Here is a 20,865-nt window from a genome sequence, read left to right as displayed (position 1 = left end):
TACAGAGAATCAAGGGCGTTGGTTCCAATCAAGACTTGAAATCAGGAACAACTAAAGCTAGTGTGGAAATTTAAACATCAGGCCCAGCAATGTCTTTTGGGAAAGTAATAGAGACTTCAACATATCCTTCGTATGGGACTGGCTGACCATTGGCTCCACTTACTTCAAACAAATGGTTCAAAGGCTTAATTTTTTGATCTGGCAAACAAGTGTGGTAGAATGACAAGGGGATGGTGCTCACCTGTGTTGCTGTATCTAGAGGACAGTTACAGTTCACTCCAGCAATCTTAACTTGCGCAGTGTACTTTGATCCTACCAGTCTTTTAAGATATGACTGGGAGAGTTGGAGGGATCTACAATGCACTATTGACTGTTTCTTATTGGGATGGTTGCGTGGTTCATAAGTTCCTGTTTGTTCCCGCAACCGGAACTCATACTCGTTTTAAAGAGGCTGAATCAGTCTGACCGTTTTCTCTCCCTCATTCTTGTTGTTTTAAGCACAGTGATGCTCTCTTTGTCTCAACTAGTGTCGAGTTAGGAAGGTTATCACATGTGGTGGCAATATACCCATCTTCTCCACACTTGAAAGAGTATCCAGGGCATGGTTTAGAATGCTTAGTGTGGCTCTTATCATGTCTCAGCTGCTGTGCAACAGGTGTGGAAAATATTCAAGCATTAACACTGCCTGAACATATACTCTGTGTAACCAAGTCTTAAGCTGCAATACTAAATATCATATTGGTTGAACAATGAAAAATAACAACGAGGAAGTTATGCGAGAATGCGATGGTTGAGTGTGTAGGAATGTGTCTGCAAGCCCAAAAGAAGTATTATTGATCTGTTGTAACCTCTATGTAATCCAGAGTATTGGTCAGTGCTTGAACTGTCTGTAACCTTGGGTGAAAGTATCTTAGATTACACAAGTGAAACTGTTAAAGGGATGTTAGGCTGTGACCATCTGTCACAGTCTAAAATTGTGTCTGTATTAAAGATAAAATCATATGTCAGACAAAGGGAAGTTATTAGGGAGCATTTTGGGCTAACTCTGCAGTTTTCCTTTAGTAACATGATGTGTTGAAGTTCGGGGGCTGAATGGACTGGTCCTGCTCCCTCATCGCGCCACCTCTAAAGTTGTTTGCATCACTGTACAAATACTCTGTAATTCTCTCTGTTCGGAGAGACTGCGCTCCCAATTGATTGGAGTGTACTCTCCCGTGATCATGCTATTGGAATAAAGGTAAATGATTCATCGCATCTGAAGTTTGTTATCTCTGAGACTTACCAACTTTCCATAAGGAGACCCCAAATTTCCCTTTACACAGGTTCTGAGGTCAAGGACAAATGTGGCCTGCCTTGATTTGATTTGCTGTTTTTCAGCTTTGAGGGCTTCAGAGAAGCAAGCTGATTTTTGAGTTCAGCTATCTGTTGTTGTTTTTTTTTCATATCTGCTGTTTCAGTTAAAGCTTTGAGACAGTCAAATAATCTTCTGCAAAGGCAGTATCTTTGTGACATGCAGGTGCAGACTGAGGTGGGAAATGCGCTTTCTGCTTTGAAGCACCAAGGTGTTGTTTCATGCGTGACAATTTCAGTGCACTCTTCTTTTCTCTGGTTCTAAACGAAAGCTACAAATCTTGAAATTGAGGTGGGTCAGCTTTCTTTGACTCAAGATGAAGCTCAGTAATAAGGTATCATCCAAGCAGCCTCTGCAAAACTGTTGAATAAGATGGTGGCCTGCCTCAGACTGGGAAAGACCACCTCTCAAGACTGCCTTGTTCAAGGCTGTTTGCAGTCTGCTGAGACAGGCTGACGCCTTCTCACCATCAATTTGGAACGCGTTCGTGAACTTTACAAACAACTCTTCAACTGTACTAAAAGCTGAATCAAGCATTTCAAGATAAGCTTGTAGAAAGGCATGAGACGCTAAAGGTTTAATGACATCTGTAGCTGGAGGTAGAAGACTCTTCATGATCCTGCGGACTCTGTGCAAATCAGACAAGGAAGGATCATCGAGAAGTCATTCAACATTGCTACATCAGGTGTCATACTCTGTTTCATTTTTGGGCAGTGGACTTCTGCCAGAGGAAGTGCGGAGCTTAACTAAAGAATGGGGGGGGACTGTTGCCGTTGTTTCACTCTTGAGTATGTGCTCCACAGTGACTCTCTGCACCTCAGGTGGATTGAAGTCAACTGAGCTTGCAACACCGGAAAGTTCAGCGTTATGCTTTGGTTGTTCACACTCACTCTGCATTCTGACGTTGAGCGTGGGACTTGTATCTCGAGAAACATGGTTAATAGGCTTTCCTGCCTTCAAAGTGTCTGGATATCTAGCAGGGCTGTGCTCTGCATGATCATATTCATCTCCGTAATCACTGTCTTCACTCACATCAGCAGGTGTCAATGAGTTTGAAATCTGAGAGTTCTTCACACAGGAACGTTGATGAAAGACTTCCCACTCTGCTTGGCAATGCTCTTTACAGTGTCCAAGTAAGAGCTTATGGCACCTGAACTCACCTTGGTAGAGCAGGTACTGCTAAGGGCTCTTATCTGGTAGGTAGTGGATGGATCTTGCTTGTCTGCTAAGGTAAAGGGGTAGTAGGGGAACTATTGATTCAATAGATGACCCAAAGCGGTACTCTACAATGGTGTATTTGTGATATTTCGACTTAATGTCGTCAATGGGAACAACTCGAGCTATAGCACCATGGTGACTCCAACTGTTTCCAAGTTCACTTCAAATGCGTGGCTCACCATGAAACGCTACTATCCTCTCTTTTAAGGGTGGGGAACTCTGTCAACTCCTCTGAGTCACTTTCAACTCTCTTATAGGAAAAGAAACCTGGCCAAATCTTATCGAAGAAACAAATAAAGGTGCTAAAGGGTGGATTCTTGATCTCTGTCGATTCAATCTGTAATTCTTGTAGTTCTGTTCTCCCACTTTGATTGACCTTTTCTCATAACTACGGACTTTTTACTCTCCTCCCATCTGGCAGGCATTACAAGAGCCTCCACTCCCGCACCAGCCGGCTCAGGAAGAGCTTCTTTCATGAGGCTGCGACCCTGCTGATCTCCACACCACAGCGCTAAGCTTTATTTGCACTCATTACTGCACTGTCTCTGTACTTTTATATGCACTGTTTTTTTTGCACTGGCTGAACCTCTCATGTTGTTCAGATTGCCCTATTTATACTGTACATACAACCTATTGTAAATATTTTTGTCTATTATGTATGTATAACTCATACATATACACTCCCCTTTCCCGCTCTGTCAGCTTCACGTCAATGAATAACACTCTCTCACTCATTATCTAAGCCGCTTATCCTGATTAGGGTCGCGGGGGGTGCTGGAGCCTATCCCAGCGCTCATAGGGCGAAAGGCGGGGAAACACCCTGGACAGGTCACCAGTCCATCGCAGAATGCATCACATAATTAACATATTATACATATATATTAATCTGTATATATTGCTCACCACTGTCTATAATGCTGTACATACTGTAAGATATAGCATCACTTATGCTGTAGAATTCACTTATACCTGCACTTATCTGTAAATAATACTGTGCTTTGCACTCCTGATTAGATGTTACTGCATTTCATTGGCCTAGTACCTGTGCTCTGCACAATGACAATAAAGTTGAATTGAATCTAATCTAATCTAATAGCTGAAATAACTGTGAATTTTTTAATGAAGCAAAATTGACATTTATCATTAAGGAAAGTAGCCTCAAGGGTGGAAGTAACAAACATTAACCGATAATGATGGAGGTGATGAAAATGCACATGAATTGAAAAATAAAGGTTTTCACTAGACCCGCTTTCTGACATACCCAGCAAAACTGCACTGTTTAAATCCTACCCCAGCACAACTGCACTTGGTTCCACTAATGAAGAGCCTGGTGATTTGCGGGTTGTGGGATCAGGTAGGTAGGTGATCACAAAGTACTGGAATACTTCATTTACACTGAAGTTCAAAAAAAAAAAAAAAAAAGGAAGGAAGAAGAACTTATATGAAGGAGATGATTTTAAATTATAGTTAGGTATTGGATTCTCAGCAGGGGGGGACTTAGGCATGGGCGACACGGGGCAGCCACCCAGGGCGGCATCTCGCTGGGGCACCCGCACAAAAAAAATTCAGATGTGGGAGTGGGCTCCTTGATTCTAGTTTGTGAGTTAGGTAGGCTACTGTCTGGGAAGGTCTTCCAGTCAGAAATAGTTTGGGGGGGGGGTTTGGTTGACCTCAGGTCTCCCTGCTGGAAGCCTGAGGTAGGGGGAGCAGGGAGAATCTACCAAATGGTGCACCTCCAACCTTGTACAGTACTAATGCAATTAGTAAAATTGGTCACACTATGAAATGCAACAACACAAACCACAATTCATTCATAATACTGTGAATATATAGCTTCACAGACATTGCATTTGCATTTTTTTTCTGGTTTGTGCAAAATCCTCAAGAATAATATAAGACCAGTACGCACCTGGGGCACTGGAAGCCGGACTTTTGGCTCTCAGAATATCTATGCTAATCAACAACGTCAATGTTACACCAAAAGGCAGAGAGAGAGAAGTTAACCATGACAGCAGTAACCTAGCTCGCTTCTAAAGTCTCGTTGATTTGTGCAGGTAGATATATTTCTATGTTGGGAAGGGGGTGTCATCTGCCTTTCTTTAGCTGATCCATATAAACTCTGGACAAGAATAAGCAGCAACACGTTCTCGTTCGTAAGCAAGGGAGCTCATAGCCAGTCCAGTCCACATTATTTTAGGATTAATGTTTGACTCCCGGTTATGGTGTCACTCTGCACCACCTGCCAATCACACTGGCTGCACATTATATTTTGTTGTACACTGGCTGTGCAATGTATTTTGTTGAGTTGGAAAAGCGGAATCACCAACAGAGATAATTTGACTGTAAAGCAGTTTCTTTGTAATTTCATCTAAACTAGGCTACCCTAGATGTTGAAAATACATTCCTGTCCCGCTGAAGGCTCGCCCAGGGCGCCATACAACCTAGAACCGCCACTGATTCTGAGACATCCCAGACAAGCAAAAGCTTAGAGGGAAACTATAACTACCTTAACAGTGACATGCACAAAAGTTGCCTGGTTGGTTGTGTGGAAGAGGGTCTAATTTATGACTGGGTGTGATGAGCAAACATGTCAACGACCCATGTACTATTACGAATATGGCTATGTATTTGTACTAAAAGAAGTATAAATCTTTCCTCCCACAGTTGCATTGCTTTCATTGCTTGAGATTTTAAAACACACTCACAAAACACAGGGAAACACTGGTAATAACATTTTTTAAATATACAAACGCATGCAAAAACAGCTGGTTAATATAAAAAGTAATCAGAACCACCCAGAAAGGTTTAAGTGTTACATACACAATTATTTTTTTAAGTAAAAATCCTTTTTAACATTTTTACCACAAAACGTTGAATGCTCTTGAACAAAGCAACAATTAAAATCTTTAAAACAGGGGCATGGAATATTCGTTCAAAACTTCAGCGAATTTAAAGCGAGCCAATAGCTACCCGAGTACAAGCCTGCTCGGCTGAGGCTGAAAAACCTTCAAACACACCATCTCACCATTGTGAAGACAAAAAATATGCAAATTAAAAACACACCAAGTGATGGTACATTCAAGTGCAAACATGCATGCGTAAATGAATATATAACGAGCCACAACGTAACAGACTTAGACAAATAGGAAACCCTTTTGACAACGCTTCATCTGTATGCGAAACACTTATTATGGCACAACACAAATAAAACTATTAAGAAAACGCAAACACAAAACTTTTAAAATTACCGTGCCTCCACTGTCCAAAGGGGTGTCCTCGTATGTCAGACAAGAGTTCAGGCGTGCATCCACCCCAAGTTATTAACGGCTTCCCGAGAAGAGATCAAATAAAATTAAGAGAAAATAAGTTAGCGCGGACTGCTAGTGTACACTGGAGAGTAGGTGCTGTCGACCAATGGGCAAAACCTTCTGGTGTGCGCTTTGGCTCCAGTAGCTCCGCATAGAGGGCAGACATACCGCCGTAGGTACGGGCAGAGAATTTCGCCGCGCTGGTCTTTCAACCAGTGAGAAGTGTACACAGCCTCCGACTCACCGTTATGTTTGCAGAGGCTGCAACACACTTGTGCAGATGAACGAGAGCGTGTTTCTGGAGTCGTGAGGCGACGGGTGGTTCGCCTTCGCTCCTTTGGAACGCGTGCACCTCGACGTCTTGACACGGCACATTCTTCGCTCCGAGGAGCAGAAGTCGACGAGTCGGCGAGGAGTGCAGAAATCTTCGTCTCACTTTGACGGGGTAGCACCGGTTGTTCACCCTCTCCAACATCAAATCCTTCCCGGCTCACTTCGCCTTCTGCATCCACCTGGGGAGCTCCTAATGCCGCTTTCATGGCGGTAACTGTATATGCTAAACCCATGTAGTCTCGCCACATCTCAAATTCGTTTGCCTCAGTCTCCATGTATCCAAGGAACGCCGAAACGAACTGAAGTAGATGACACACCATCGTTGTAGCCGTCCTGGCGCCTGTCAGTCGCTCAAACAGTGTAGTTGCGCGCTGCTCGCACGATTACTAAAAATAAGAAGATATCATTGGCGGGGGTGCAACCAATGGATTAAATTAAAAAAAAAAACTGGCACTCTAACGTAACGTTTAATAATTAAATATTAGCCTCTAGGCTTATAAAAAGAATGTTGCTCTGGAATTTTGCGCGCGCATATATTAATATCGATAATTAATATAATTATTGGGTACATACATTCATATATGAGTTATGACAGTTAAGGATGCAAGATGAAATCTGTACGTCAACAAAGTTACACACAGGAGATATGGAATTTTGCGCGCGCATATATTAATATCGGTAATTAATATCATTCTTGGGTAAATACATTCATATCTGAATTATGAATATTAAGGATGCGAGATGAAATCTGAGCGTTAACAAAGTTATATTCAGGAGTTATGAGTATTTAAGGCCAAATAATTTTGAATTATGCTGTCATAAATCAATGTAAGAATGGCTTGCCAGACCTCTAGCGCTGATCTATAAAAGCATTACACTAACATCATCAACAGGTGCAAAAGCCATGTTCAGAGACGCAGTCAGCGACAACGCCCTGGAGTACCATTACATTTGCACATTTATGGAGACATTTGAAATCTTTTGGTAGTTGCCATTACACAATGACTAAGAAACGGCTGATGTTACCTTTCTTTGCTGTTATAGGAGAATTGGCGAAGTTGGTTACAGATCGGCACGAGCGAGCAACTTGAAGCCCCACTATTTAAGCTGTTCAATTGACTCTTGAAGTGAGAGTGGACCCCTGCGATCACGTCATATGCATGAGCGTATCAACCCCCCCCCCCCCCCCCCCCCCCCCCCCCCCCCCCCCCCCCCACCCCCCCCCCCCCCCCCCCCTCATGTGTTCATTGAGTGGCCAAAGCCAATCAGTGCCCGTTAATCCTTGTAAAACTACAATTCGTACCCGGAAGCACGATCCGTACTGCACGTGCGCTCAAATCAGTGCATGCGCAGAATTTAATCTCTTCTACTACACCGCCCGATCCGTTCTACGCATGAGTGATTTCTTACATCGTTGTTTTAACTGTGCATACGGCAATAAATGCTTTAACTTTTTGACTCATTTCAGTCCTACAGTAGACCAGCAAGTAAAAAAAAAAACGGGAAGTGAAGAAGAAAAAGATAATAGCAGGAAACAGTTGTAGTAAATTAAAGTTACCAGTTTAATGAGCAGTTAATTCCCCCTTGGATTACCTGTGTGTTTGAACCAAAAAGTAGGTTTTACTTGCCTTGTGTTTCATACGTAGTTATATCGGCACTGTAACCGATCGTTCTAAGAGGCAATTCGTTAAGTTTGCCTTAGGTGGACGTTACATTCTGCCTGTTAAACCTGTTTAATTGCTGTGTTTCATAATTATCCTAGATTGCCAAGAAAGGTTAAACATACATGTTGTTGTGAGAGTTCATGCTTCCGATTTAGCGTTATTTGTGTTATTAACATGTATCAGATAACCTTGAATGAAAAACCTTCCAACCTTTGAGTGTGCCATCAATAGCCTATGAGACCATAAAGGCATTTCCTTATAGTTAAAATATGTAACATATTTCAAGGAGGGAGACTATAAAACCAAATGTTGAAGAGTAGTTTATTAATTTTTTCACTGATATTGTTATATCGGTTCTTGCTTTGACAGAGCATATGTAGTTCATTACTTACCTTGAATTTGCTATTTTATTTCATTGTCAGCCACAGTATGTAGTGTCATGATCACATAGAATGTGCAATCTGATTATTCTCTGTGGAACTTGCATGTGTTTGTTTCTTGTAGACCACACACTCACTCACCTTTACCTGCCAGTAAACTGGTAAAAGGAAAGTTCTGCCTTCTCCATGTTTATCAAATCAACTGATGATTTATCACTCTATTTTTCAGTTTATACACATTTTTATCCCTCTGTTTTTCAATTCACATGCATTTTCATCACCTCCATTATTATCGGCTAATTTTTGTTACTTCCACCCTTGAGGGTACTTTCCTGTGGCAATTTTGTGTTGTAAATGATGAGTGATAAATGAAAATTATGAAACATGTCTCTGTTTTCATCATATCACGACTGTTTTAATCAAATCAACTTTAAGTTAAATCACTTGATAATTTATCACTCTATTTTTCATTTCACGTCCATGTTAACTGCTCTGCTTCTCAATTCACATGCATTTTCATCACCTCCATTTTTATCAGTTAATTTTTGTTACTTCCACACCTCATAGAGGAGACTTTTGGGGTCAGTAGGGCAGTATGTAGGGTAGGGCAGCTACAACAATCAGAAAGTGTGTCAGTTGGTGATGTTGCTGTGTTATCTCAGAAGCAATGTTAAGAAAGAGAGGTAAGCTGCTCAAAAACTTCTGAAAACCGACACATAAAACATGGTGGGAATATGCTTTCTGTGTCAATATTTTTTACTGAATCCTATTGGTAATGAAAATAGGACAGAGTGACTAATTTTGAAAAAATGTTTAGTCATATAGGTTTAGGCACGGAAAAATAAGTATTATTTCTAATGCTGTATGAAAGAAAACTTCTGATTCCAAAAACAAAAAAACTTGTCCATGTAAGGAGTCTGTCAGTAAATTGTTCGAGCATCTATGAAATGTGCTATGATGCACATTAACTTCAGACCAGCAAAGGGATCAGTGATCCACCAAAACAAGCTCTGGCCAAGTAAAAGGGCTCGTCCGGGATTTGAACCCGGGACCTCTCGCACCCAAAGCGAGAATCATACCCCTAGACCAACGAGCCACGCTACGACTCCCGGGCGGGGAGGTTAGGCTAATTTTGGCTAACGTCACAATCGCTGACGTATAGCTATTCCACCAATTCTCCTAACAAGATGTTGATTCAGATGGCATTTATTTAATCAGTGTATACCCTTGCTCAATCACTTACTTTTTCATGCATTCACCAAACCAGATGTAGCCTCAATTATTTCCTTCACAATGCAGCTACGACTGATTGTGCATAGTAACCAGCAAGCTAGCCGCTGCACACTCACAGTGCTGCTAGCAGCAGCTTTCTGCAATAACAACATTCATGCGCAAATCTGCTTTGTTTACATGCAACCATCAGTTGATGATTGACTTTGGAATATTAGAATTAGTATTGTTCTGTGTCATGCAGGAAGGCCAAGGTGTAGTGAAAGAGTCAATATTTTCAGGCTCCTCCCTTCTGCCTTCTCTCTATTAGATGCCATTTGGAGAAATGAGCCAACAAAGTGGCCAGGTGTCAGAGTCTTTGACACGACTAAGTATCTGTTCAAAGCTCTTTGTTAAGGATTGAATCAGTCTTTATTCATGTATCTGTTTAAGCATTCATTCATCATACCAGATCAAACTTAGATGAGGCTTCTTCCTGGGGCACTATTATGAGTATTAATGAATATTATAGCAAAGATCATATGAAAGAAAATGCATTATTTAAATAAATACATAAATAAATAAATAACTACTGGTCCACGAGTGCAGCCTGTTGTTTACATGTATACAAACATCTAATTACAGAGACAAAGCACTTCACACATTACTTGGTTGTAGATTTCATATTCAGTAAGCAAGATATTTTCACATATGATATAAACAATTATTTTTATTTATTCCTTTGTTTTGTGTTCTAAATTATTTTAATTTGGGTGGTAAAATATCACATTAGTTCTAACATTCAGTAATGACCCTGTATAAGGACTGTATGGACCTACATATATTTCTTTCTTGATCACGAAGCTGTTGGAAAATCTGTGGAAGTTACAGGTGCACAGTATTTGTAGAATCGAGGTGATAATATAAATTGCTTAAATTGCCGCGACAGCTGCGGTTGCAAAATATTTATTATTCAAGATCAAAAGTTTTTGATGAAAAGTACCTCCAAATGACAGAGCACATCTCACCCCAATCAATGCATTCATCCCAAGCCCCATCTGTACTCCGTATTTCGTCGTTTTCATTGATTTTTGCTTATACCTTCACACAACCACAGCCTTTTTCATCACGCAGGGCTGTCTTCAGCTGTAATCCACTGCTATTTCCAGACACTATTTTCCCCTTCCCGTAACATACGGGCAATGTCTTCAAGAGCTCAAGAACTCTGTCTTGTTTGAGCCCCTTGACCTTTAATTCTTATAATAATAATAATAAGAACAACAATAATAATATAAGTTTATTTAGAGCCCAATATCGCTATGAATAGTCTCAAAAGACTTTACATGTCTATGACGAAGTCACCTCGAGGTATGTCTGCACGTCATTGTTCAACGACATTTACGTCATTTCTGCCAGGGCCAGTGGCGCAATGGATAACGCGTCTGACTACGGATCAGAAGATTCTGGGTTCGACTCCTGGCTGGCTCGTCCTTTTCTGTTTTTTAGGGCAGCAGTGGTCTAAAAGGTTAGAAAGCCGGGCTCATCCATGGCTGTGTGCCCATGAGCAAGGCGCTTAACCCCAATGCTCCCCGGGCGCAAGGAATGCTGCCCACTGCTCCTGCGTCTGGTGTGTGTGTTCACTACTGGTGTGTTGGATGGGTTAAATGCAGAGGACAAATTCACTGCTCACTATTCACAGTGTGTGTGTGCAATGACAGATACTTACATTTACCTTCAGGCTGCATATTGCTCAATTTATGCACCAAGGTACAACAGGTTCATCCGGCAGTCGGCGCAGCGCACGCGTATTTCTGACTTGTGAAACAGAAGTGTCCGGATGAAGAAAACGTTTTCTCTCGAATGCATTTTAACGTATTTATGCAAGATTTTCTTCACCTCATTTTTCGTCGGTAAGAATTGAGTACAGTTACCACTCTGCTCTGAATGTTGCGGTAGAAAAAAAAAAACAAAAACAAATCCAAAAATATTCATCTTAATTTACAACACTTCTCTAAGCGCTCTGACAAATCGATCAAAAACAGATCAGGAATGTAAATATTTTGGTAGAATTTGTTGTGTCATTACAGTAGAAGACATTAACTTGCCAACTGTTTGATTGTCTTTCAGTAAGTGTTTTTTTTTAGTTTTTCATTATATTTCACAGTGGTGTAGCCTACTTTACCTATCAACTTCACGTGTTATCTTTTGATTGCTGGGTGATAGATAGATAGATAGATAGATAGACAGACAGACAGACAGACAGATAGATAGATAGATAGACAGACAGACAGACAGATAGACAGATAGATAGATGGATAGATAGATGAAAAGCAGACTAAAAAATTAACCGTGCTACTGACAAAACTGCAGCAGGTAATCGATGTAGATTTACACTGATCTATTATACAGTCCGCACAGGTGCTTTCTCTTTTATTCCACCCCTGTAGCTAATCGATTATGGATCTTCCTAAAGTAGCCAATATAGACGAAGAACTGAACTCTAAAGAAACTGCGGCACTCAAGTTCTTATGCTTGGAGCACATCAGCACGAAGCTCCTGGAACATGTGAGTGACGGCAACGACCTTATCAAATGTCTGGACGAGAAGGTTTTGATGGCTGGCCAGCTCTTCCTTGAAGAACCGCTCTTCACCATCCGACGCTTTGATCTCCTCCGGACCCTAGGCACCTTGACTGTCGTCACTGTTTTGGCTGTGTGTAAGCTGGTTGCTTAGTTTTGGATAGCGTCCCACCTCGTCGTGCTGCGGATGCTGTGGATTATTTACATCCTTGGCCTCTCTATAGCACCGTATCTGCCTATGGGTTATTCGTACAACTCAGCGGACCTTCTAAAAATGAACTCGTCATCCCTCCGTCTACCTGCTGGAATTTGTAATCACTGTGTCAATTTAGGGATCGCTTCTTCTTCCAATGAAAGCTGTTTAGAAATCAGTCAGTAAGTGCCACGCTAGAAAAACTGATCTGCTTTGCTGCTTGGACTTGCCTTGGTCTCAAGGTGTTTCATGCACTTTGTGCATGTTCCTTTCTGGTTCTCCTCAGAACTTTCTAGATGCTCTGGCTGAGATGGAGAAGAAGGAGTTACTGGGAGAGGACAACCTTTATGTATTGTCGAAGGTTTTGAATCAGTGTGACAAAATGCAGGCCAGCACAGTGCAACAGTTCAGATGTGAGAAAGGACAGGAGTGAGACCGCTTCTCTTTAGGAAGTAAATTTTTCTTTCGCTCTCTCTCTCTCTTTCCCCAATTAACCATACACACAGGCAAATACACAACATTTAGACTCAAACTGCTACTTGCCATGAACAAATACACTTGATATTTCTCTTAAATCTCCTTTCTCGCTGATCCCATCACTGTATATAAAAGTATTACATTTTTGCATAAAATTATTATTTTTATTTAGTGTGTTGTAAGTATGTCCATTTAAGTAGGAAAGGTGTGTGTGTGTGTGTGTGTGTGAAAGATTGAGAACAGCAGGAGTCTTTTCAGAGGTTGGGAGTTCAGGTTAACAGCTACGATCTTAAAAAGTGGAAACTAAACAGTTTCACTGTGCATCTTCTCAGGAGGAGGGCTGCTATCCCATGAGTCGCCGCCCTGTTGGACACTGTGTCATCATCGAACAACTATGAGTTTCAATCTCACAGAACTCTCCGCAGCCGGAAGGGGACAGAGAAGGATGAAGGTATTTCAGTGTTTCTGCTTTGATTTTGACTGGCTGTTTTGCTCTAATTTGAATATGAGTTTATGGATGTTAAAGAGGCTTTGAACAAATCCTTCTCCCTCTCTCTCTCTCTCTCTCTCTCTCTGTCTCTCTCTACCTCACTTTCTCTGTCTCACTCACTTCAGAGTACCTCCAAAAAATCTTCGGCAAAATGCATTTTAAAGTATCTGTATGTAAGGACTTAACTGGGCAGGAAACGTTGAATATACTGAATGAATCTGCGAGCAAAAACCACGCTGACTTTGATGCTTTTGCTTGCTGCGTCTCGTCCCACGGTGATATGGGTAACGTCCTGGGAGTGGACGGTTCACAGGGACCAATCAGTGAACTCACTCACCCCTTCGCCTCCTGTCAAACCCTGGCACAGAAGCCCAAGCTCTTCCTTTTTTGAGGGCAGTCAGGGCGGAGAGCTGCTGAGGGTTATTCTGGTGCAAACAGATGAATGCAACGACAGTGACCAGCCCACGGTTGGTACCCGCAGTATAACTACCGTCATCAGTATCCCGGCTATGGCAGATTTTCCGATCGGCGTGGCAACGGTTCAGGACTACCAAAGCTTTCGCCACGCCGTAGAAGGTTTTGTCTATACTCGGGAGCTCTGCGGACAGCTTGAGCTGGGCTGCGTCTAGTAAGTGGCAGTCACAGGGAAAGCGCTGGTCAGCCAACGGATTTTCAGTCAAAGTCTTTGAAACATTCAGGCGGTGGATTTAAGCTGTTTGCTTCAGAAACAAAACCGTGAAGCTCATAAACCAGTACAGTCTTCATGAACGTAAACATTTTTTTCCTTTAAACCTACTTTTTCTCTGAGTTTTCAGCTCTGTGATGATGTTTTGATGTTTTACTCTGTCAGGAAGGAAGACATATTGACCATGTTGACTAGAGTGAATGGCAAAGTGAGCACCGGTGAGTTCAGGAGACACAGATGCCTGAACCTCATTATGCTCTTACCAAAAGGCTGGTTCTTCCCATGGACTGAAACCTGATTGGCTAAGGAACAAAAAAAAAGCTATTGTGATTGGTGGATCCACATAGAATCAGTGTTCCGTTACCGAAGTCTCAGGGACAATAACATCAAAAGACCAAGACATGTTAATATACTGTATCCCCACAGAACTGGAATAATGTGTGTGTGTGTGTGTGTGTGTGTGTGTGTGTGTACGTGCAAACAAAGCACATATGAGAGATTTGAACAGTATGAAGACTTTGCAACATGTTGATTTCATAGTATCACAGCATTGTGGTCCCATAATGTTCCATATTGCAGAGTCAGTAGTTTTGAGAAAATGCTTATCCGTAGCATAGCCACTGAGAAGGAAGTTTAACCATTAAAAAGAAATGTTACTGGGAAGGTCTTATGAAATAAGCTTCTCGTGAAATTACGACACTTGTGAAATGAACGTGTACAGTGAAACTGAAGCATGTCTTTAAGTTTTTTAATCATATTTGAAATATAGCAGTGAAGTACAGCAGTGATTAGTTAACTTTCTATTGTTTACACATCAATGAATATCTCAATAAAGAGAAAGAAAAGTTCCCAGTTCCAACTCAGTGAAAATTATACCTATATCATGTTAGACAGGGAAGACATTTTAATATATGTTGTAAACACTGTGTTTTCTCTCCACACACGCCAGCACACACCTTTGAATTAATTCGTTATTGCATCCTAATTACATCAGTATTTGGTAAAAGGCTTCTATCAAAGCAAACACGTAAAAAAACAAAACTAAACTGACCCAGAATCAGGCAATACAAACATTCACCTGTGAAGTGATTAAGAAAAAAATGGATACAGTGGCTCATTATTCCTTGTATTAACAAAAAAAAAAAACCCAACCAACCAACCAACCAAACAAACAGACAAACAAACAAAAACTATTGATCGCTTTAAGTATTTAAGCAGTTAGGCATGAAATGGCAAATATATTCATGTTTGAAATCTTATGTTTTTGTTTCCCTTTCAGTACGGATAAACGTTACAAAATGGATTTTTTTTGTTCTCACGTGAATCCCTGAGTGCTTTGATATGTAAGTATGGCATTCGCTTAGATGCCATGAGTTCAGTAGAAACTGAGGTCCCGGCGTTGGACACCCACAGGAAGTGGGTTCCACGCTCAGAGGGGGCGGCTTTTGGCAGGCACGCGGAGAAACACTTTCTTTCTCAGGGTGAATCTCGGTTCAGGTGTTTGTTTGACTGTTTGTCCCTTCAGTTTCGCCTCGCGCTCGCTGACCTCATTAATGACGCGGACAGAGATGCTAAGGATATCCTCCTCGCTGGGGAGAAAAGAGAGAAACGTGGTATTAGCGGGTATCCAAATGCGTCAACTGAAGAAAAAAGCCCACCCTGCAGTGCTGTACGACAATGAGGGTTTTATCTATACAACTCTAACTTTCTTTCACTAGCTAATCTTTACCCCCCTGAGAAATATATTGGTATATTTAATATCAGTATATGTAAGCAATATATTGGCACTCACTTGGGACAGCCCTCTCTCAGCTGCGTGCAAAGAGACTGAATGAACCAAGACCCCTCACGGAAGTGTCTGTAGGAATAATGGTTGTTGACAGTTGCCATGGCAACAAGGAAGTCTGATTTCGCCGCAATGGTGGTTATCTGATGATCAGACTCAATCTCCTCTGAGTCCTCAGGGCCGTCGGAGGAGACTTGGGCGATGTCTTGGTGCTGGTTTCCACGACAAGCCTGTATGAAGAACAGTTTGGGCTTATTGGCCAGCCCTGGGCATTGGCTCGCATCAAACGGATCGAGGATGTTCTCCATCCGGACCAGATCTCCGTCGGCCCCAAAAATCCCGTCTTGGTTGCCGTGGCTGAGTACGCAGCACACGAAGCAGTCTCCGTGGTCGGGCTTTGTCCTGAACTCCTTTATTGTGTCCTGCATTTCCGCAGCAGTCAGATTCCGACGCTTCTCCACACGGAATCCAAGCCACTTAAAAACGTTCTCCAGAGCATCTAAGAAGGCATTCAAATGAATAACAGCATACAAAAGAAGACGCTATACCATCAGAACCAAAGACTTGTATTGAATGGCAGCAGCGATGTTAGTTTCAGCACCGCTGTGCTCTACAGTTTGGTGCCATATATGACACAGTGTCTGGAAATATGGTTATGTTATAAAACACACTCTCCCAACACAATCTTGAAACGTTCATTTTTCTCTTAGCTCAATGGGGAAATTACAATGTATGGTTTATAACTATATACTAAGCACTTCATTCAGACGGTGTGCATATTTACAAAAAAGAGATAGAGAGGGAGTGGGTGAGAGTGTGTGTGTGTGTGTGTGTGTGAGAGAGAGAGAGAGAGAGTCAGAGAGAGAGAGAGAGAGAGAGAGAGAGAGAGAGTGTTATACCAGCATCACTGTCGGATCCGTTCCTTCGTGACAGCTTGGATGCGGTGAAGTCTATGTTGTTGAAGATGAGACAGTAACCTCGTGGTTCATTAGTTATGCTGTATTCCTGGAAAACAGTTGCAATACTTAGCTAAGACCCATGAGTGATGGATTTAGTGGGTTTCTGTAAGATCCTGATTGATGAGACAATGGTTTAAAAAGTGTTTGGTTAATCTCTCACCTCATTGGGTCTTGCTGCTCGAATCGCTGTAGAGTAGAACAAAAATGAACAGGTTACGTGTCACAGAGAGATTTATACTTCATTTCTATCCAAAATCTCAGTATCTTCCAAAACTGTGAGGGTAATTAGATGGCTTTACCTTGGTTAGTATTGCTAGGGCCTTGAGGCTCTGTGAAAGAGAACAGAAAGGTTACACAAACAAAGAGATCCAGGCAAAAATTCGATCATAGTCCAAATCTCAGCGACTAGCAGCACTGAGAGCGTAACAGGTGGCATTACCCGGCGTGGCGGTCGGAGGCTGAGCAGATAAAACTCGTTTTAATTCTGGAAAGGTGTCCTGTATCTCGTCCTCTTTCAGCAAGTTGACAAACTCACAGCAGGAGTCTGGCCCCTTCCCCCTCAGTTTGTCCAATAAGTCAATAGCAGTTTTCTCGCCATTCGCACTATTGCTTTTCAGGTTCCTGTATTCTCGGGGAGTTAGCAGCTTTTTCTTGTCCACGTGCTGTAGGAGAAACTCTGCATCAGTGGACAGAATTTCGATGAGGGCGGTCTTGTTGTCGCGCAGAATCTCCATGTTTCACCTTAGAAAGACTAAATCCTAAAAAGACATTTTTGAAAAGGATCTTTTAAAAGGGGTTAGGGGGACAGTAACATACAACAGAGATATACAAATAGAGATACACATGATCAGTGTATAAAATAGGAGATGACATTTGTTCACATTTCATGGGAAAAAATGTTCATTTGCATAATTATGTTTCAGTAAGTCCTTTATGATTCTTATTCAAATCACCGTGATTAATATTAAATTAATATGGTGAATGTTTTTCGATGCGGCGTTATAGGATGGCATTTGTATTTTTCCCAAATAATCATCCTTCTCCACAGTGGTACATGAGCGGGCAGACAACTGAAGCGATGTTCCGGTTGATGAGACAGGGAATATTTTGCTGACCCGGGGAAAATCTTAAAATTTTAAATGCAGTAAGTTGTCACAACCAACAATTCACATGCGGTCTGAACTCAGAAGTGGGAAGTAAGGAAGTACAAATACTTCATTGCTGTACTCAAGTAGAGTTTTCGGGTATCTGTACTTTTCTCGAGTATTTATTTTTCTTGATTTTTCGCGCATACTGGCTGTCACTTATTTGGGTTAAGATCGGGTTACTGGTTTAATTATGAATGTCCCCTGACCCAATTGTATCTCACAAATTTATGGAACCCGAGGCTGATGTAAGGTAGAAACATGTAGAAGTTCCTCCTTACGAAATAGAAAGTGCAAGCCATGCATTATTTTTCTTGACAGGCTTGATTGGTAACCTTACAACCAAGCGACGGAGAACAGAAACGTCAAAAATAACACTACCGCGAATCATTTTTCAGATGTATGGAATACAGGCAGAGATGGCAAAAGTACACACATTCTTTACTCAAGTAGAAGTACAGATGCTTGTGTAAAATAAAAAAAAAAAAAAAAAACTCTGGTAAAAGTAGAAGTACTGATTGAACGTCTTTACTCGAGTAAAAGCAGTATAAGCGATTAATAGGGCGATGAGGGGGGATGCAATCCCCCTTGTTAGCAATTACATTAATATGAATTATATTAATATGACGTGACTTTCAGTTAACTTTGCACAGAAACAGTCGGTAGAAATGTCCTTCAAAGGACTACTTTTTACTTTTATACTTTGAGTACATTTCAGAGCCAATGCTTTCTCACTTTTACTCAGAATGCGGTTTGTTTTTTCTTAACATGGGGGATGGCCCAATGGTCACTGACACGACTCTATAGGGTACGTAAGGGGATGGCAGGTTCACATTGGTCATTTTGCTAACAAGGGGGAAGGCGTCCCCCCTCATCGCCCTATAAATCGCTTATACTCATTTTACTCGAGTAAAGACGTTCAATCAGTACCTCTACTTTTACCAAAGTCTTATTTTTTGCACAAATATCTGTACCTCTACTTGAGTAAAGAATGTGTGTACTTTTGCCACCTCTGCCTGTACTCCTCGGGTTCCATAAATTTGTGAGATACAATTGGGTCAGGGGACATTCATAATTAAACCAGTAACCCGATCTTAACCTAAATAAGTGACAGCCAGTATTCGCGAGGTCAGGAAAACAGCACTACAGACTGAAGACCTCCCCACCCCAGGTGTACACAGGTAGAATAAGAAAGTAAGGTAAGCGTTGAGTGTTGCTAAATCTTTATGATACCTTTATCTAAACACGTTACATCAGTGGTCATAACTGAATTCGTAATGACTTTTCAAAGAGGGTTAGCAAGAGGCCCACGTTACATCGCTGCCTTACGGGGCGGGGTTTACCGAACTCTGGAGGGAAAATTATGTGTGATAAATATGCTTATACAAATATGTTCCGAGCTCAAAATTCTATCCAACTTTGCCAAGTTCGTGATATTTCATTGCCACTGTTTCACTCATGACTATGTACTACCTCCGTCGCTAACGAAGTAACCTACCCTGTGAGTTTTCGGCTAAAAAGGAGCATAGTTTCGAATTCGACGACCGAGATCTATTGAGGGCAGCAGCCTGATACTGTTATTAAACGCACATTCCTAATCAAATATTACAATGTGAACTAAGTTACCATACGTTTCTTTTCTCTAATTAGCTCACATTATAATATAACACATTATAAGGTAGCCAGAGTTGTCCTACCACTAAATAAATGTAATATAAGAAACTTTTGTCAACGTATTAGCCTATCTTACCATTTAACTGACATATTTGTGCATGTTCTGTAACTTGCAGCTTCTTTGTACGGGATGGTGTTTAATACAATAATATCATATTCTATTATACTATGACAAAGTTAAAGTGAAACCAAACAGGTATCATATGCAAGAGTCGTGTTACGTTTCCTCAAACACTGTTTAGCGTTTCGCGGATAATCCACACATACACACAATCCACACACAACCGTCATTTCAACGTTAACAGAGTCGTTCTAACATACCTTAGTTCCTGTTGTAGATCTAAGTTAAATGCAATTTGGTTTGTTCTGCCTCAAAAATACGAGCAGGATTCACAGCATCCGAACTCAGTGCGTTCACCGGAAGACTACTAAATGTTCAAGAAGACTTCACCCTCGGGCCAAACTTGCCCAACTTGTATCATGCAGCCATGCCCTAGTTAACATTTTGTGTTTTCCAGAAAATAACTTCCATGTGTCTCATTTCGGTTTTGTTCACCAGGTTTAAGTAGCAAGACCCGTTCAATCTATGGGAACATACCACTTTATGTTTAATGTGTGGATTAACGTTTTAATCTGACTTAAACATTTTGTTTCAAAAACTGCCGTGCAGTTGGACAGAAAACGCTACTGGCGCAGCCGTCACTGTGCTTCAGCGGCTCCTAGAGTCGATTTGGGTTACTTACAGAAATTGTCTCCACACGCGACAGGTTGCCATGGAGACCTTAACCCAGACAGGTAAAAACAAATGGTCAGCTAGCTTTTAGGTTTCGCTCTCACGGAAGCAACGGTCAGTCACACCATTACAGGGATTCAAAATTGCACCACAGAGGAAGTTGGGTCCTACCACTTCTTGATTTGCTGTGCCAAATGGTGTGGGATTCTGACAATGACAAACAAGGTGAACAAGTTGCTCCAATCCGCCCTAATGCAGCCGGACATAGCAGTAAATTCAATATCAAATGCATAAGCTTCCCTCTCTACATAGCGGGAAACTTGATTCACTGAGGCCCAGACAACAGCCAAAAGCATTTGTGAAGAAATGAATGTGGAGGCTGTTCTGAAAGAGAAGAGACTGAGAAACAGCAAGAGGCATTTCAGCTATGAGATAACTGATGCACTGAAAAAACAACAACAATTGAAGTCGATTACTTCAACATTGTGGTTGCGACTCTGCTTTGAAATCCACGGATGAGAGATTTGAAACACTCCACCGGGTGAATTCCAAATACGGAGTGCTGCCGGACCTCAGCACTGCCTCTCGGATGTCCCGAGGATCTTTAAAGGCTCAGTGCATGGAAGTTGAAAACGCTCTTAACTTTCAGAGGTGACTGTGACGTCAGTGGAATGGATCTGG

The 20,865-nt window shown here is 41.5% G+C and overlaps 1 protein-coding gene, 2 non-coding genes and 1 pseudogene across 3 annotated transcripts; 2 read left to right on the top strand and 2 right to left on the bottom strand.

The window, feature by feature from the left end:
• Nucleotides 1-9,278: 9,278 nt before the first annotated feature.
• On the bottom strand, nucleotides 9,279-9,350 carry trnap-ugg (transfer RNA proline (anticodon UGG)). The gene has a single exon. It is a non-coding gene; the product is annotated as a tRNA-Pro (tRNA).
• Nucleotides 9,351-10,878: 1,528 nt separating this feature from the next.
• On the top strand, nucleotides 10,879-10,951 carry trnar-acg (transfer RNA arginine (anticodon ACG)). Its single transcript has one exon. It is a non-coding gene; the product is annotated as a tRNA-Arg (tRNA).
• Nucleotides 10,952-11,920: 969 nt separating this feature from the next.
• LOC115818439 (caspase-8-like) lies at nucleotides 11,921-14,178 on the top strand (annotated as a pseudogene).
• A 1,138-nt stretch (nucleotides 14,179-15,316) lies between these two features.
• Nucleotides 15,317-19,839, bottom strand: casp20 (caspase 20, apoptosis-related cysteine peptidase). Its single transcript, XM_030781809.1, has 7 exons — nucleotides 19,773-19,839; nucleotides 17,072-17,390; nucleotides 16,932-16,961; nucleotides 16,793-16,818; nucleotides 16,573-16,678; nucleotides 15,680-16,172; nucleotides 15,317-15,476 (listed from the first exon to the last, which is right to left on the bottom strand). Exons 2-7 carry the CDS (start codon nucleotides 17,364-17,366, stop codon nucleotides 15,317-15,319), a joined length of 1,110 nt encoding a protein of 369 aa, XP_030637669.1. The 5' UTR covers nucleotides 17,367-17,390; nucleotides 19,773-19,839.
• Between the last annotated feature and the right edge of the window lie 1,026 nt (nucleotides 19,840-20,865).

Source organism: Chanos chanos, chromosome 8 (genome assembly GCF_902362185.1).
Source record: "Chanos chanos chromosome 8, fChaCha1.1, whole genome shotgun sequence".
NCBI classification, from domain to species: Eukaryota; Metazoa; Chordata; class Actinopteri; order Gonorynchiformes; family Chanidae; genus Chanos; species Chanos chanos.
The sequence above is the reverse complement of the archived record's forward strand: the minus strand, read 5'-3'. Positions and strand labels throughout refer to the sequence as shown.

Bases quoted from the DNA above. Each gene is read 5' to 3' on its own strand.
- casp20 (XM_030781809.1), bottom strand. From the start codon at position 17,366: ATGGAGATTCTGCGCGACAACAAGACCGCCCTCATCGAAATTCTGTCC. The intron at 16,962-17,071 runs GTAATGCCACCT...TCTCTTTCACAG, and splicing joins GCCTCCGACCGCCACGCCGG to AGCCTCAAGGCCCTAGCAAT. The intron at 15,477-15,679 runs GTGAGTGCCAAT...TTTTCTCCCCAG, and splicing joins CTGAGAGAGGGCTGTCCCAA to CGAGGAGGATATCCTTAGCA.